Genomic DNA, 16622 nt, shown 5'->3' on the forward strand with positions numbered 1-16622 from the left:
TTTAAAAACACACTCTAAAACATATATTTTATGTTTAATCTTATTAAAACACATATATATTAAACAATTGCTACATTTTATATCATATTTATCTTTTAGAGCGACACAGTAGCTCTGAATTTAAAGCAAGATGTTGTGGTTCGATTAACTTTGCCTGCTCGATGTGAAAACGCGAGGAATATGGTTTGGATTGGAATGTTAGCAAACAACTTTACTTAGTATTTTTTTTTGTGAATGTCCTACCGGATAGTTGTATTATTTGTTCACTTTCCTCGTTGTTCACCGTCCATTTTGGCAAACTTTGCTGGTGATTCGTGGTCGTAAATGTGAGTTAGCTATAGTGTAGCCATACGTGCTTTCAGATAATAATAGACATAAACACATACAATAACATAAAGCTAATAAGCTAGCAGTCCAGTATGCCTTGTCTGCGTCATATGTACTTTTGGTGACCATATGACAAAAATAAATTATGGTTCATTCGTTGCATTCAATTGAGGTACGAGAATGACGTAGTATGTACACTGAAAGTACTATTTTAACTCTGCTAGTCAGCCTCCTTAAAGTGCTTCAAGTACCACTAGTACTACTAATGATGATTTCTGTACTCATGTTGTAGACTGCAGCGCACGGTGAAGCGATGCTGCCTCTGAAGGACAAGGACAAGGTCATCATTAAGAAGATGCTGGCGGCCGGCTGCTGCGCTCGCTGCGTGCTCAGATTCTGCTGCGTCAGCGTCCAGGCTCCTTACAAGCAACCCTGCCAGGTACGTACCTGCAACAGGTGATTAAAAGTCACCCTGATCCTGGTCCTGGTCCTGGTCCTGGTCCTGGTCCTGGTCCTGATCCATTGTGTGCCGTTGCTCCCCCACAGGAAACACTCAGGCAGCTTCAAGCTTTTATCAACAACACAGAAGACAAAAGTAATGAAGCAACAGCAATGGAGGAAAACAACAATTCCCACAATGCCGCATTGTCGGAAGAACCAGCTTATAAAAGAGCTAAAGTGGAAGTTGCGGAGGAGGCAGACGTGTGCGTGCTGTGTTTGGGCGTCCTGCAACACCTGTGTGACGTCACCCAGGCCACCAGGGTGAGACCACGTCCAAAAAAAACTGTGTGAAAGACTGTAAAAAAAAAAAAAACTACAAACATGGAGTCCTGCTTGTTGTGTTGATGCAGATTGCGGATGCGGTGAAGAAGCAAGGCTACGAGTTGGACACTTTGGTTCTGTCCATCTCACTTCCTGCTCAGTTGTGTGTGCGTGAGGTGAGCATGTGCACGTGTGTGTTTTATTTTGAAATTTTTATGTATTCCTTTCCTAACTCTGCAGCATTCCTGTTGGCTGCACGTGAAAGAACAAGTGAGGTAAGGACGCGCACGTCACAAACGTAAACATGAATGAACATGTGACATGTGTCATGTGACCCGTCAGAGCCAAGTGCGGCTTACTGTCCAAGGATGACGTCATCCAGGTGAAAGAGGCCTTCAAGTGGGTCATGCAGGACTTGCTTGGCAAAGAGCTGGGGGGTGTTGCCGTGGTAACTAAGGTAGGCGAAGTCTGGTGTCCGTATTCGGTAACGACATTTCCAGCGTAACTCGGCTGAGTTTTTTTGTTGTTTGGTGGTCAGAGTGCGTTGGAGGTCAGCGTGGGTTTCAGTCACTCAGAAACGGACAGGGACTGCCACTTCCTGTGAGTTCGCCGTTGAGTTCACCGTTGTCATGGTGATACGCTGTGTAGCTCTGATGATTTAAAAAATTTAATTTTATATATATTTTTTTTTCCAGTGCGGCAACCTGTCCAGACTGCTTCAAACCCACCAAGAACAAACAGGTGACGACAAACGATCGATATTTTCAAAGTAAAAGCATACAGTGTTGATTTAAACGGCGTGTCTGTGCAGTCCGTGTTCACCAGGATGGCGGTGGTCAAAGCGCTGGAGAAGATAGCAGACGCCAAATTCCTTACGTGAGTCTCGTCAAGTTTCCAAATCGAGATTTGAACCGGAAAAAAAAAAATCTCGAAACTTTCTTCTCAGACACTCACCGTGTCCGCCATCAAGGCCGAGTAGCATCTGCACGCCGCAGGACGTCCATTGTGTCCACGTGTCCGTCTTTGTGGCAGGTACGGTTTTCGGAACCTGCCTGGCGGTTCAGCTGTAATGTGGTTTCCCATGTGGCGTTCCTCAGGGCGGTACAACAAGTTCTGTCGCAGTTTGCCGCAGACGCCGTGGCTCATCGACGGCGAGCGCAGGATGGAGTCGTCGGTGGAGGAGCTGATCGCCGCGCCCGTACTCGACGCCTTCAGAGCGGACGGTGAAATTTCACTACAAGCGACGTCTTCGCCGGGAGAACTTCGCTCAATGATCCTGGTTTTGGTTTTGGTTTTAGGATTTAATTTCTCCTCGTCGGGAAGGGAAGATGTGGACGTGCGAACGCTGGGAAACGGTACAAGTCCTGCTGAGGAGTTTCCGTGATGTCATGATCACTTTGTCCACTTCCAGGTCGTCCCTTCGCTGTGGAGCTGCTGAACCCTCACAGGAGCCGACTGAGCCCAGACCACATGAAGAAAGTACAGGAGGTAGCGCTCCAGTCTGGTCCACTTTGTGATGTCGTCATGGTGACAAAGAGGACATGTTTTTCAGAGCATCAATGCGTCTTCTGAGAAGATCCGTGTGCGAGATTTTCAGATGGTCAGCAGGTAGGAAGAAGGTCTTCCTGGGTGTTGGACTCGGTGTTGGACTCATGTCATGTGTGGCCGTAGAGACGCCATGAGTCGGATGAAGGAGGGCGAGGAGGAGAAGACCAAGTCGTACAGAGCACTGGTGTGGACACGCAAGTCCATCCGACCGGATGACATCATCTTCATGGATGACATCAAGGTTTCCGATTGGTGACCAACGTGAAGACCGCCGCGTGTTCCATCACGTAACCCGTCTTCCTGTATTCTGCCAGGATCTGTCTCTGGACCAGAAGACGCCTCTAAGGGTCCTGCACCGCCGCACGCTGGCGGTTCGGCAGCGAGTCATCCACAGCATGAGCACCCGCTTCCTGGACGCGCATCACTTCCACCTGAGCCTGAAGACGCAGGCCGGCACGTATCCTGACTCCGCCTACTTGTCTTCGGTGTAGACCATGGGTGGGTAAAATTGCGGCTCACGGGCCACATCAATACCACCAAGTATCTTAATCTTAATATTTTTATTGGACTACCCAGCATGCCTTGCGGGCATTTGAGAATAACAGTTTTAAGTTACGTGTTGTGTTTAGCCCGTAGTTTTTAGTCGCTGACTTACATGAAGCATTGTTGTGGATTTTTTTTTCGTTTTGTTGCACCGTGAGCAAGTATGTTGTTCTGTTTGGACGGCCCCTCCGTTAATTTATTTGAACCCAATGTGGCCCGCGAGTCCAAAGGTTTGTAGACCACGTACACGTTGCCTCCTCAACGCCGCCCTGAACAGATACATCAAGGAGTTCGTCCACGGAGACTTCGGACGCACCAAACCCAACCTGTGTCAGCTCCTCCAGACGGACACGGACATCTTGGAATTGGACGTGGAGGTCAGACGCTTGATCAACACTTTGACTTTTTTGTCCGTAGGCAACTTCACAAATGTGTCTTCTGGTTTCTTACTCAGTCTGTGGACGTGGACTGGCCTCCAGCCCTGCCAGACTGAACGCAGACCCAGACCACAGCGACATAGTCCACATGGGTCCAACTGCCTGGAGTTTTTGTTTAAGAAGTCCTCAGTTTAATGCAAAATAAAATATCTCCATGGCAACATGGAACACAAAATCATCTTTCATTGATAAAATGACCCAGTTCCGGGGTCAGGGTTTTAGGGGCGGGGCTAGATGTTGGGGTGTGGATGTTTTCTCAGAAGCCCGTACATACATTTACATTTTTTTCCCCACGCAAACCCGTCAAAACCGGAGTTTGAGATATGAAACACAATATGCAGACCTCACAGCTAGGAGACCCGGGTTCAATTCCACCCTCGGGTATCTCTGTGCGGAGTTTGCATGTTCTCCCCGTGCACGCATGGGTTTTCTCCGGGTACTCCGGTTTCCTCCCACATTCCAAAAACATGCTAGGTTAATTAGCCACTCCAAATTGTCCATAGGTATGAATGTGAGTGTGAATGGTTGTTTGTCTATATGTGCCCTGTGATTGGCTGGCCACCAGTCCAGGGTGTACCCCGTCTCTCGCCCTAAGACAGCTGGGATAGCTTTGAAAAGGCACAAAAATTGAAATTTTGAATGAAAAACAAGTCGTTTGGAAGTTGAAGCTGGACTGAAATGCTGTGGAAATATACTAATATAAACATAGAATGAAAGTACGAGTAAATTGGTAGTTTGAGCTCAAATGGGGAATTGAACCATCTCTGGGTGTGGATCTTAATGTGCCCTATGATTGGCTGGCTCGCCTGAAGTTTGCATGTTCTCCCCGTGCATGCGTGGGTTTTCTCCAGGTACTACGGTTTCCTTCGATATTCCAAAAAACCAACTCCAAATTGTCCATAGGTATGAATGTGAGTGTGAATGGTTGTTTGTCTATAAGTGACCTGTGATTGGCTGGCCAGGGGTGGACCCCGCCTTTCACTCAAACAGCTGGGATAGGCTCCAGCACCCCTCACGACCCTCGTGAGGAAAAGCGGTAAAAAAGGAATAAATGAATGAATGAATGCCGAAATGGGACATAAACATGCAATACACCAATGTAGCCATGAGAGGGCGCAAAAAACACGCAACTCCTACCGGATGTCCTCACTTGCACAGGAAGCAATCAAATAAAAGCTGAAATTGGAAGTGAAATAAGACTCAATAGAGCAGAAACCCTTAAATGTATTTGTTTTAATTTAATTGAAAATAAATACTAGCACAGCAAAGGATCTTGCCCTAATCTTTTTTGTAAGAAAACAAACAAGCAAACAATCCAGAACAGAACAAAAAAAAAAAAAACAGAATAAAAAGAGACTTCAGTTAATGCATCCATCATCATCCTCCAGCCTCTTTTTTTTTTTCCAGCTCAACAAGGTACGCGTTAACACTGCCTAAAAAGGAGGAAGAGAAGAAGAACAGGGGGTGGAGCCAGCGAGGACGATAAAAAAAACTAAAAAAAAAAAAAGTCCCCGCTTTTTAAGATTTCCGTTTCATTTTCCTTACAGTGAACAAAGAAAGGTGACGGTGCGTGACGCTCACACAAACGTGGAGTCGCGAGCGGGAACCATGGCAACAGAGGAAGGAACGAGGGAGGGGCTTGCCGTCTGTCTCCACGGCAACAGCCTCCGTTGGACGACGCCGAGTAGAAAAACGATGCCACGAAGGTCTGAAAGTCTTTTTTGAGCGCACACATGGAATTTCAACGTAGACATTCCCGTCGCGGAGACCCAAACACCCCCCCCCACACACACACAAAATGACTGCGTATTGCATAAATATGTACACAAGACTCCTCAGTGCGTCTCCTGGCGTGTTTGGAAGCGTTGTTACAGTCCATGTTCATACTGGGAATGATTTACATCCAAAACAGTCACTTTCCCTAAGAGGCAACGAAAACGACAAACTTAACCCATCGGCAAGCATGTGAAGCGACACTACACTTCCGCTCTGCGCCACAAGAGGGCGACACATGCAACTTTCCATTTCTTTCACTGACATGCTCTGAATTGCCCACACTTTAGCGTAGCCGTCAATCAAATCCGATCAAACATTGCTCTCGCTTGCTGACCGAGTGCATTCATGTCAGTCACGACCGTGGAAAAGCGACGACTTCAGAGGAAGTGTGTGTGTGTGTGTGTGTGTGTGTGTGAGACGTACACGAGGCCAACAGACATCCGGCAAGGAAACGAGGATGAGGACGATGCTGTGGCAGTTTCGTTTTTCCGCGCCTTCTGGCAGTGTGTGTGTCGCGTTCCGAGAACGACAAGAAGAGGTCGACAAGTCAGAACGCCGCGACAATGACAGGGAATGTTTTTGGGAATGTTTGGGAATGCCATGGCAACCGGATGAGAAAGAAAGTTTTTTTTTTTTTTTTTCCTTTGGGTGAGCCACAAGCCATGCACGGATTCTTAACAAAGCCCACCCCGATGACCCCCCCGACCCCCACCCAATCTGGAAAGCAGAAAAAGACTAAAGTGGCGACCCTGTGACCCTGTGGCGATGATAGGAAACGTCTTCACACGTAAGGCAACATTTTTTGGTCGTTTGTTCCCCAAAAGCGGCTCTTCCAAAAGCAAGTGCAAAAGAAAACAAAGGACGGTCACGACAAACAGGAAGTGGACGTGAACGTGAACGTAATACTGACTGACGGAGAGAAAAATAAATATGAGAAACATTGCCTTCCGCAGAAAAATGTCGCAGACTCATCTTTAGTGTGGACGCACGCCCACTGTGCAAAAACCTCTTTTAAAGTCCCCAAAAAGACATCAAAGAGGAGAGACTGGTATTTGTTTTTCCTAAAATGGCTACGTGTTTTCCTCAAAATGGCCGCCAACTGGGGACGACGCTGGGTGAGGTGGGGTTAGGGAGGTGTGTATGTGTGTGTATGTGTGTGTGTAGGGGTTGCGTTCACTCCCGCCCGCTGGCCGAGTAGGAGAACTGCGGGAAATGAGGCCTTCGCTCGTTGTCGGCCGCGTCCATGCCGTCCTCGTCATCTGGAAAAAACATACAGCGTTGGCCGTCAGAAACGGGAAAAGCAACAACGCGTTGTTGTAGAGGCGGGCTCACATTTTTCCGGCGGAGTGATGGTGATGGTCTGTGCGGTGAACTCCTCGTCAAAGTAGCGCGTGTCCGTCTCTGACGAGACCTGCGGTTGGAAGGGCGGGACCATCTGGAAGAGAATGAGGGAATGTTTTAGCGTGCAAGGAAATTTTATACCGCTTATCCTCACGAGGAGTCGGGCTGGAGCCTATCCCAGCTGTCTTCGGGCGAGAGGCGGGGTCCACGCCAGTGGGAGGAAACCGGAGTACCCGGAGAAAACCCACGCATGCACGGGGAGAACATGCAAACGCCACACAGAGATGGCCGAGGGTGGGGGAAAGACAAAATAAGCCAAAAAGTTACCACTTCCACACAAAATAGGAGGAGAACTCATTCATTCATTTTCTACGGCTTATCCTCACGTGGGTCTCGGGGTTGCTGGAGCCTATCCCAGCTGTCTTGGGGCGAGAGGCGGGGTCCACCCTGGACTGGTGGCCAGCCAATCACAGGGCACATATAGTCAAACAACCATTCACACTCACATTCATACCTATGGACAATTTGGAGTGGCTAATTAACCTAGCATGTTTTTTTGGAATGTGGGAGGAAACCGGAGTACCTGGAGAACACCCACGCATGCACGGGGAGAACATGCAAACGCCACACAGAGATGGCTGAGGGTGGGGGAAAGACAAAATAAGCCAAAACGTTACCACTTCCACACAAAATAGGAGGAGATCTCATTCATTTTCTACCGCTTATTCCTCACAAGGAGTCGAGCTGGAGCCTATCCCAGCTGTCTTCGGGCGAGAGTGTGAACCCTAACCCTAACGATGGATCCATCCCACCCACACAAGCGTGGCTCCGCCCACATGTTAAGCGAATGACGTTAAGCTAGCGAAGAGAAGCGGCGTCTCACCTTCTTGTCGTAGACGTCCTGCCAGTCGACGGTGCCAAAAAAACTGTGTCGCATGATCTCCTTGGCGTCATCCGGTCCTCCGCCCAGCCTGCCAGTCACAGAAGAAGAGGAGGATGAAGATGAGGCGGCGAGACATGAAAGCATCTCTTGTCAAGGACGCAGAAAGTCCATGTGTGACTGTTCTTAAAATAACCAGCTCAGGTGAATGAGTTCGCTCTTTCAAGTCCCGCCCCCCCCCACCAGCACAAAGCATCATGACGACGTGTTCTTCTTCTTTCTTTGGTGTTTCGTTTAAACTGATGACATCACTGCCAACACGCTAGCTGACTCCTGCACTCGTACCGCTTGTTGGGGTCCTTGATGAGCAGACCCGACAGCAGCGACTTGGCGTCGGCCGACAGCGTGCGCGGGAACTTGATCTCCTCCATGAGGATGAGCTCAAAGAGCTTCTCGTGGTCCTGGTTGTAGAAGGGCAGGCGACCGCACATCATCTCGTACGTGACCACGCCTAAACCCCACCAGTCCACCGCCCGCCCGTAATCGTTGTCCTCCAGCACCTGCCGACGGACAACACAGGTGAGGCTCGACGCTCGACTTGGAACGCTCAAGGCGTCGTCCTAAAGTGTGCTCTGACCTCGGGCGCCAAGTACTCCGGCGTTCCGCAGAAGGTCTTCATGGTGGCCGTGTCCGTGATGCCTTCTTTACACAGGCCGAAGTCTGTGATCTTGATGTGTCCGTCTTTGTCCAACATCAGGTTCTCCAGCTGCTCGCCGCGACGACAACATCACACGCTTGTAAAAACACGGGCGCCACCACGGGCGCCACCAACAATTGTTGGTCCTACCTTGAGGTCACGGTAGACGATCTTTGCGGAATGCAAATAGTCCAAGGCGGAGACGATCTCGGCGCCGTAGAAGCGCGTGCGGTCCTCGGAAAAGACACGTTCTCTTGACAGGTGGAAAAACAACTGCAAGGAAAAATCATTCTTCCATGACAAACGCAAACTTTCATTCCACCATTTTCTAACGCTTATCCTCACGAGGGAGGAGCCCCGGATAGGAGCTGGAGCCTATCCCAGCAAGAGGTGGTCAGCCAATCACAGGGCACATATAGACAAACAACCATTCACACTCACATTCACATTGAATGTGGGAGGAAACCGGAGTAGCATCGTTGTGGCATCGTTGTTTAGACATTTTGTCTAAATTGTTTTTTTTTCTTCTTTTCTATCCCCTCCTGCTCCGGTCTGACCACTCCAAATTTGCAAAACAACAAAACATCATTCATTCATTTTCTAACGCTTATCCTCACGAGGGAGGAGCCCGGATAGGAGCTGGGGCCTAGCCCAGCAAGAGGTGGTCAGCCAATCACAGGGCACATATAGACAAACAACCATTCACACTCACATTCACATGGAATGTGGGAGGAAACCGGAGTAGCATCTTTGCGGCATCGTTGTTTAGACATTTTGTCTAAAAATGCACTCCCCCCTTTGTTTTCTTTTTTCTTCTTTTCTATCCCCTCCTGCTCCGGTCTGACCACTCCAAATTTGAAAACAACAAAACATCATTCATTCATTTTCTACCGCTTATCCTCACGAGGGTCGGGGGGGTGCTGTCTTGGCAAATTACAGCCAATTACCAGTCACATAAAAATATTTACACTTTATTCTTGTGTCATTTTAACCTAATTTTCAAAAATTAAAATTGTATTTATTTTTTGTCCCACATATTACTACTTTTAAAAGTTCATTTTCTTTAATATTCCAACTCTTGGCTACTAAAATAACATTAATTTTGTCATAATATTACAAATAATTATTACTTTATTGTCATAATATTTTGCTTTATTCCCGTATCATTTGAATAGTTTCCCCCAAAATTATCAAAAATTACAATTTTATTTGTTTTGTTTGTTCATCCATCCACTTTCTATGCCGGAAATCCTCACTCGGGTTGCGGGCGTGCTGGTTTATAAATTTAACTCTTTGTTATTCTAATCATTTTTTAATGACTGGATGTATTATTATTATTATTATTATTATTATTATTATTATTATTATTATTATTATTATTATTATTATTATTATTAAAAAGGCCTGTTTCATGGACCACAAATTGGGTAAACTATTTAAATGGAGGTTGATCGGTCCTTTGCAGTTGAAAGGGAATGTCATTCCTACCGGTGTTCCAAGTTCAGGAGTACTCGCTACCTCCTCCGTCTGCATAAAAACAACGTTTGACGGCTGCCAATTTGCCCCTCCGCCATTTTTCCTACCACTACCAAACATTCATCCGCATATAAAGACGAAACGGTTGCATTTTCCCGTTCTCACCTCTCCTCCATTGACGTACTCCATGACGAAGCAGAGGCGGTCCTTGGTCTGGAAGGAATACTTGAGGGACTGCATCAAACACAAACACAAAGACGTGATGAGCGCCGGTCTCCGTCACGGAACTCTACGTACGTGTCCTCGTCGCACTCACAGTCAGGAACGGATGCCGCGTGTTTTTTAGTACCCGACTTTCTGTCAGCGTGTGAGCGACTTCATCCTGTCACAAAGCAGAAACGACCACGTGAAGAAAAGGGAGAAGAACTCGGGAACTTAAACTCTCTTCTACCTTGGCTATGATGACTTCCTTCTTGAGGATCTTCATGGCGTAGTAAGTGCCGCTGGCCTTCTCTCGCACCAGAATGACTTTACCAAAAGTTCCTTTGCCCAGAAGCTTCAGATAGTCAAAGTCGTTCATCGTCTGCGCAGGAGGAGAGGAGCCAAGGCTTAAAAATAGTCCTTCACATCTAAAAGTGCATCAAAAGAACACCTTTCGTTTGTAGTGGCTGATGGAGGTGTCCATCTCTTCCTCGTTGACGTTCTCAATCTGGGAAGTGGGGCTGCTCAGGATGCCCTCCTCCTCCTGCTTGGCCAGAGACTCCGCCACCATCTGGATGGCCTCCGCCCACTCGTCCCTGCCAAAGCGACGGGAACGTCCAACCAGGACAACAAATGGAGTACTTCAATTCAATTAGCATAAACAAAACGTCATCATGAACGTCAACATGGACCCCATGGTACATTTCTGATTATGAATGGGTGTCGCTTTCCTTATTGGCTGAATATTCACCAAGAAAATGGACAAATAATCTGGAAATACTCAAAATTGTGTGTCAATTTCTGCTTATTCAATGTTATGTTTTCACATGGCATCACTTCAAATGACTCAACACTTTCTTCAGCTATAGAACCAACACGCCCAAGTAGGGCGCTAAAACTCACGAGAAAAAATATGGTAATGGTTTAATTTCATTTGAACATGCATCAGATTACAATTGAATGCATCCCATAATCAGTTCCCAGTTCCACATGTCCAAAAGGAGTAGGAAGAAGCAAAGCTTATTATCCTTATTATATACTCATTATTCTTATCCTTATGCTTATTATCCTTATTATTATTATATAATCCTACCCCTCCATCTGGTTACATTTGTTCACTTCCTACTTTCCTAATATAATGTATTTTTTTTTAATTTATTTTTTTAATTTTTATATTAATTTTTTTAATTTTGTATTTTTTGTCACGTACCGAAGTACTCGGTAATATGAGCATCCAATGCCATAATGGGTACCATAGTAAGTGTCAATATAGTGATATATATAGCACATCATGACTGGTTCCTACCCCTCCATCTGGTACTTTTACAATCAGTAACAGTTACATTTGTTCACTTCCTGCTTTCCTAATATAGTTTAATTAATTTATTTATTTATTTATTTTTTTTTACCCCCCGTGACCCTTGTGAGGAAAAAGCGGTAGAAAATGAATGAATTAATTTTTTTAAATTTTTATTCACGTACCGAAGTACTCGGTGATATGAGCATCCAATGCCATAATGGGTACCATAGTAAGTGTCAATATAGTGATATATATAGCACATCATGACTGGTTCCTACCCCTCCATCTGGTACTTTTACAATCAGTAACAGTTACATTTGTTCACTTCCTGCTTTCCTAATATAGTTTAAATTTTTTTTTTTAGTTTTTTTTTTATTTACCCCCCGTGACCCTTGTGAGGAAAAAGCGGTAGAAAATGAATGAATTAATTTTTTTAAATTTTTATTCACGTACCGAAGTACTCGGTGATATGAGCATCCAATGCCATAATGGGTACCGTAGTAAGTGTCAATATAGTGATATATATAGCACATCATGACTGGACAAACAAACGTTTTTGTTTAACCGAGTCAAAAAAAACTGTGGGGTACGTTATAAAATGTATTTCGCTGACTGTTGTTCTCGTCAACGTGTTTGCGTCGGCGCTGTCCAGTGTTCCTTTGATCGTTATGATTTAAAAATGTAACACTTTTTAATAAAAAATACCCAATTTTTCCGACATTTGCTGTTATTTTGTTTACTGCACGTGGCCCCTGCACCACACTTTGGACACCTGTGCATGTTTTGTCCAGAAGGCAGGTTTAAAACACTGCCCCCCCCCCACCCCACAATAAGTGTAAAAATAAAGCATTGGACACAGGAGCGTGATGAAGGCTGACCTTTCATCGGGCGTGTCCACGTGGAAGGTCCTCTCGATGACGGTGGTCCACTGCAGGCAGCGGATGATGAAGGTGTTTGGTTTGGGACGCTCTGTTTTCATCAGCTGACATTCTGAGTGGAACACACACACACATAAACACACACGTACGTCACACAGGAAGTCCTTTGTATGGAACGCCGTGGCATCACCAACCACGCTTGGTAGCCTTACTTGCTACAGAGAAGTTGTTGAGCGGGTAGGCTAGGTCCGAGTCCTGCGGTTTGTCCTTGTAGCCGATGAAGGAGCCGTCCGTCTTCAGCAGGAAGTAACGAGGACGCCAGTTCTTGATGTACTCGCCTGCACAGGAAGAGACAGTAACGCAACCTTGTTAACGAAGCAGGACACAAGGACAGGCTTAGCATGATGAAGCATCTTCATGCGTGACGTTACAAGATGGGTGTCCATTGGTGAGGTCAGAGGTCACCGATGTCGGACCTTTCGGAATACCATTAGGAATTGTATGAGTAACATTCACCAACCTCGTTTTTGGACCCAGCCTTCCTTGACCACGTTCTGGTCGCTCATGGTGGCGTCTGCGGGTCACAGCTTCTCCCAGGATGATCGGAGGGGTGGGGGCGGGGGGGGGCGGGAAGGGGGCGGGGCGGGGTTGGGGGGGGGTGATGGAGGTTGGCGTTTGAGATCTGAAGCCGAGTCCGTGCGACCGCTTGACGCTCCGGAAAGGCTCCGCCCGCTCCGGCCCGGCCTGACCTCTTCAAACGTCTGCTGGAGTCCCCGTCTTCCCACCTGATGCCTCCTTCTCCCTCTCCTTTTGCCTCCTGGTTTCCTTCCTTCTGACCGTGTCCTCGCTTCTTTCGCTCCTCCTTGTGTGGTCAGATGCCGCGATGGTGACTTAGCCTACAAGGAAACGTCAGTTTCAGTAGTTTTTTCTTTAGCACGTCATCACGCTTCCTTCTTTGCTTCCGTCTCCGTGTCTTTTAGGGATTCCATTTCTTTGACCTTCCTCAAGTCTGCCTGCTTTTCCTTGTGTCCTGCTTCCTCATCACCTCCTTCACATTTTCACCTGACATCTTCCTTTCTTCCTCACTTCCTGCTTGGGATAGCATGTTGCTAACATAGCGCTAACTTTCTGATAAGATGTTGACATCGTGGAGCTAAAACTTTGTTTATACAGTATTATGCCGGCATGTTGCTCAAAAGGAAAGATGCTAACGCTAATGTCCTGGGAATTCTGTGTGCTAATACTCATGCGAGTGCGGCCGTGTGAGTTGTGTTTTAGGAAGTGTGGGCCATATGGATCTTAGCGTATATCACTGTATTTTTGACACTTTGTATTGAGTTGTGGTCTTCTATAGAGCAGCTACACACAATAACCCACACAGAAAAATGTCTAGTTCTTCCAGAAACTACACCTATTCCAGATGTATTTGCTTTGATTTCTGCTTCCTGCCAAAACAATTAATTTATTCCACCCACAGCCCGCCTCTGGCCACGCCCACTCCGCTGTGATGATTGGTCGCACTCCCTAAAGTGCGTGTTTAAAAATGATGAGTGGAGTAAATACTTCTCTTGGTGATAGTATTTCATTCATATTGTGTACAGTATCCACCGCGGCACGCAGTAATCAACTCGGCTTGTTTCCTTTATCATTTATACATAAATATAAATACAAATATGCATAAAATATATCGGCCACGTCTAGTTTTAGGGAATATTACCAAGAGTTTTAGGATGCCCGCTGATTTTGTTCCTGAAATAAGGATGACAGCCACAACTGCAGGAAGTACCCAGCTCGCTTTCTCACTAAGCAACACCCAATCACTTGCGGCCTTCAAAATAAGAGCAGTTTCTATATTGTCCAATAGTGGTAATAAAATAAAAGCGTTGTTAAAAATACCGTACATTAATAAAACAATAGATATTGCATCTGCAACAGTCTTTTTTAGCCATAAACACAGATATGATGATTTTGCAGTAATGTAAAGTTTGAAAATTATTGGGCCAAATTGTTCAATGATAATAAAATTGCATGAATAAAATTTTTTATGAATTTTTACACAAAAACACCATCTATGATGATACATTTCTGTAAAAAAAAATAAAAAATAAAAAAGTGAAAAGAAAATCAAACAGAATTTAGAAAAAATAAATTCCCTATGGCCCTACATACCGTATACAGTACAGTACAAGTATTTGCCGATAACATGCTGCTCACACGCTAACAACACGGAGCTGCACATGGGCCGCCAACGCCGCGTTTGCGTGTTGTGACGTTTTCCAGCGAAGGCTGCTTGGCGATGCAAGCAGCAGAAGCTGAAAAAAAACTCATCATCCCAGTCAACATTTTACAGTCATGAACTTCCTTCCGAATTCAGCATCGCCATGGCAACAGACAGATGTGTCCATGGCACACAGACATACTAAATGGTAACGGGGTGGGGGGGTGTGTGTGATGCTTCTGGAGGCATCTGAGGCCGACGTGAACTTAAATGGCGAGCCCTTGCTTAATACTATAAACATACTACACATGTGACCTCGCTACCTTTAGCTTTGATTGGAGAAATAACGCCAACATGGCTGCTCCGGCGTACATGGAGACGTACGTCTACCAGCAAGTTGCCCTCTAAATAACTGCCATGTTTAATAAACGCTTTACTGGTCCACACTGATCCATGTGATCCATGCTAGGCTATGCTAACGTCTCTGAGATGGTGATGATGATGGAGATGATGATGAGCGTTAATTGTCCTCCAGTGGCAGACATTGATCTGCTAGCAAAATACAACAAAAACAATGGCAGACAGGAGCAGCCGGTGTTGATTTCCAGGGGACCCGCACCCCCTGCTTGGCTCTCATTAGGTGGTCGTCATTTGTGTTCCGGGGGTACAAACAAACAAACAATGTATTAAAAGCTTTTGTTTCAAGGGCGTGTGGTGTCATTATTTGTTACATAACAACATCCGCTAGGCGTGCTCCATTTTATTTTATTATATGAAAACGATGAACATCCAACAGAGACTCATTTAAGCACCCAGTGGCCTTTAAAGGCTCAATCCGGTGTTTGAGACGCCTTCTGCGGGAGATGGTGGTGTTGGCCGGGCGCGCCTTTCGAGGCTCGGCCGGAGGATGCTAACTGGAGGAGGGAGGATGCTAGCTGGTGTTAGCCGGCTAGCTGCTAAAGCTAAGTGCCAGTGAGCGTGATGCTGCTTTAATCTCTGCGGTCAAATCGCTACATTTCTGCGGTGTTACCCACACCCAGGTCCCGAGTGAAGGCCGGGGGACAAGCCAAAGTGGTGTAGTCCAACACCGAGCCCGGCCCAAGCCATGACTCGCCCTCCCCTCCCCTGAGTAGCTTCAGCATCCCGGTGGCGGCGCCGCATCCATCCCAATGGCCAACAACGAAGCCCGCTAACCGCAGCTAGCTAGCTAGCTAGCACCCGAGCCTCCGCTCTCACCCGCGAAGGAGACCACCGAAGCCGGTGTCTGCTCCCCGTCAGCCGGCCACACAAAGAGCCGGTACTTGTCTCGTGTCACACGGATAAAAACAGCTCACCTGACGGTGGGAGAATGACAGGGATGCCCCCTCCTCCTCCTCCTCCTCGACGGCCACTGGAGCATCCAACGGTCCCTCAGTGGCGACAGCGGCGGGCGTACGGATCCATAGCCACCGCTACCGAGTCCGGACCGTGTGGAAGACGAAGCGAGTGGGGTTCGTGTCCAGGACAGACGGAGAGGAAGAGGAAGCTGACGGACGGACGGACAGACAGACAGAACCCGCTTATGTTCCTCCTCTGTTCCGCCACCAAAAGTCGCTGGGCTGTCACGTGACGTCACGACCAGCCAGATCTGACCGGGAAAGCTGCTGATGCCTTCATAGTCTGTAGGACATGTGTGCTCTCGCCGTACCAGGAAGCGGAGACGTGCTTCTTTCTAAACCCGGGACTACAAAACTTAGTTCCAGTGTACTGACACATGAGTTTTTTATAAGATCTTAGGAATATTGATATTTACGCAACAAACACGTTCAAAAAACAGTAACACGAAGCCTGATGGGAATTTCGCCGGTATATGTACAATGGTGTATTTACACACACATCACCTCAGCATCCGTGTAATTTAATATCATTTATTCACATGATAACTCGCTCTGAGTATGTGTAATGGGGTTTTACAGAGTGAACGTGAAGGCAGCACCTCTCCTCATGACATCCTGGGTTTTTTGTTGGTCCCTACCTTTTGTTGTCTCCCCTCCCCGCCTCTGTCTTATGTGTCTTATGCGTCTAGAAGTCACTTTACCCGATGCTGCGTTCTCTTCTCTTCTCTTTGCTCACGACAAACTTTCCTCATGACGACGTTTGAACCCTGACGTGGTCGCCATGATCAGACTTCATTATTTCATTCATCGGCCTTGCCAAAATCTATAGCACCCATGCGGCGCCCCCCTCCAACTCTCTCCC

At 46.8% G+C, this 16622-nt stretch overlaps 2 protein-coding genes across 3 annotated transcripts; one reads left to right on the forward strand and one right to left on the reverse strand.

The window, feature by feature from the left end:
• Window positions 1-20: 20 nt before the first annotated feature.
• pus10 (pseudouridine synthase 10) lies at window positions 21-3778 on the forward strand. Of its 2 annotated transcripts, XM_058074419.2 has the most exons (18): window positions 28-326; window positions 620-766; window positions 874-1089; window positions 1179-1265; window positions 1330-1364; window positions 1432-1546; window positions 1628-1689; window positions 1785-1830; window positions 1901-1965; window positions 2036-2121; window positions 2187-2312; window positions 2388-2444; window positions 2501-2577; window positions 2642-2697; window positions 2761-2878; window positions 2952-3094; window positions 3458-3557; window positions 3635-3778. In XM_058074419.2, exons 2-18 carry the CDS (start codon window positions 641-643, stop codon window positions 3671-3673), a joined length of 1554 nt encoding a protein of 517 aa, XP_057930402.2. In that variant the 5' UTR covers window positions 28-326; window positions 620-640; the 3' UTR covers window positions 3674-3778. The 2 variants fall into 2 exon arrangements, with proteins under 2 accessions (XP_078649777.1, XP_057930402.2); XM_078793651.1 differs by lacking the exons at window positions 3458-3557; window positions 3635-3778 and having other exon boundaries at window positions 21-326; window positions 2763-2878.
• A 970-nt stretch (window positions 3779-4748) lies between these two features.
• akt3b (v-akt murine thymoma viral oncogene homolog 3b) lies at window positions 4749-16000 on the reverse strand. Its single transcript, XM_058074432.2, has 14 exons — window positions 15719-16000; window positions 12687-13062; window positions 12379-12504; window positions 12167-12278; window positions 10440-10584; window positions 10239-10370; window positions 10104-10169; window positions 9953-10021; window positions 8462-8584; window positions 8252-8380; window positions 7960-8174; window positions 7618-7705; window positions 6726-6828; window positions 4749-6652 (listed from the first exon to the last, which is right to left on the reverse strand). Exons 2-14 carry the CDS (start codon window positions 12730-12732, stop codon window positions 6567-6569), a joined length of 1440 nt encoding a protein of 479 aa, XP_057930415.1. The 5' UTR covers window positions 12733-13062; window positions 15719-16000; the 3' UTR covers window positions 4749-6566.
• Between the last annotated feature and the right edge of the window lie 622 nt (window positions 16001-16622).

The sequence above is a fragment of the Doryrhamphus excisus genome, linkage group LG9 (assembly GCF_037039965.1).
Source record: "Doryrhamphus excisus strain RoL-2023G ecotype Guam linkage group LG9, RoL_Dexc_Guam_v1.1, whole genome shotgun sequence".
Taxonomy (NCBI): domain Eukaryota; kingdom Metazoa; phylum Chordata; class Actinopteri; order Syngnathiformes; family Syngnathidae; genus Doryrhamphus; species Doryrhamphus excisus.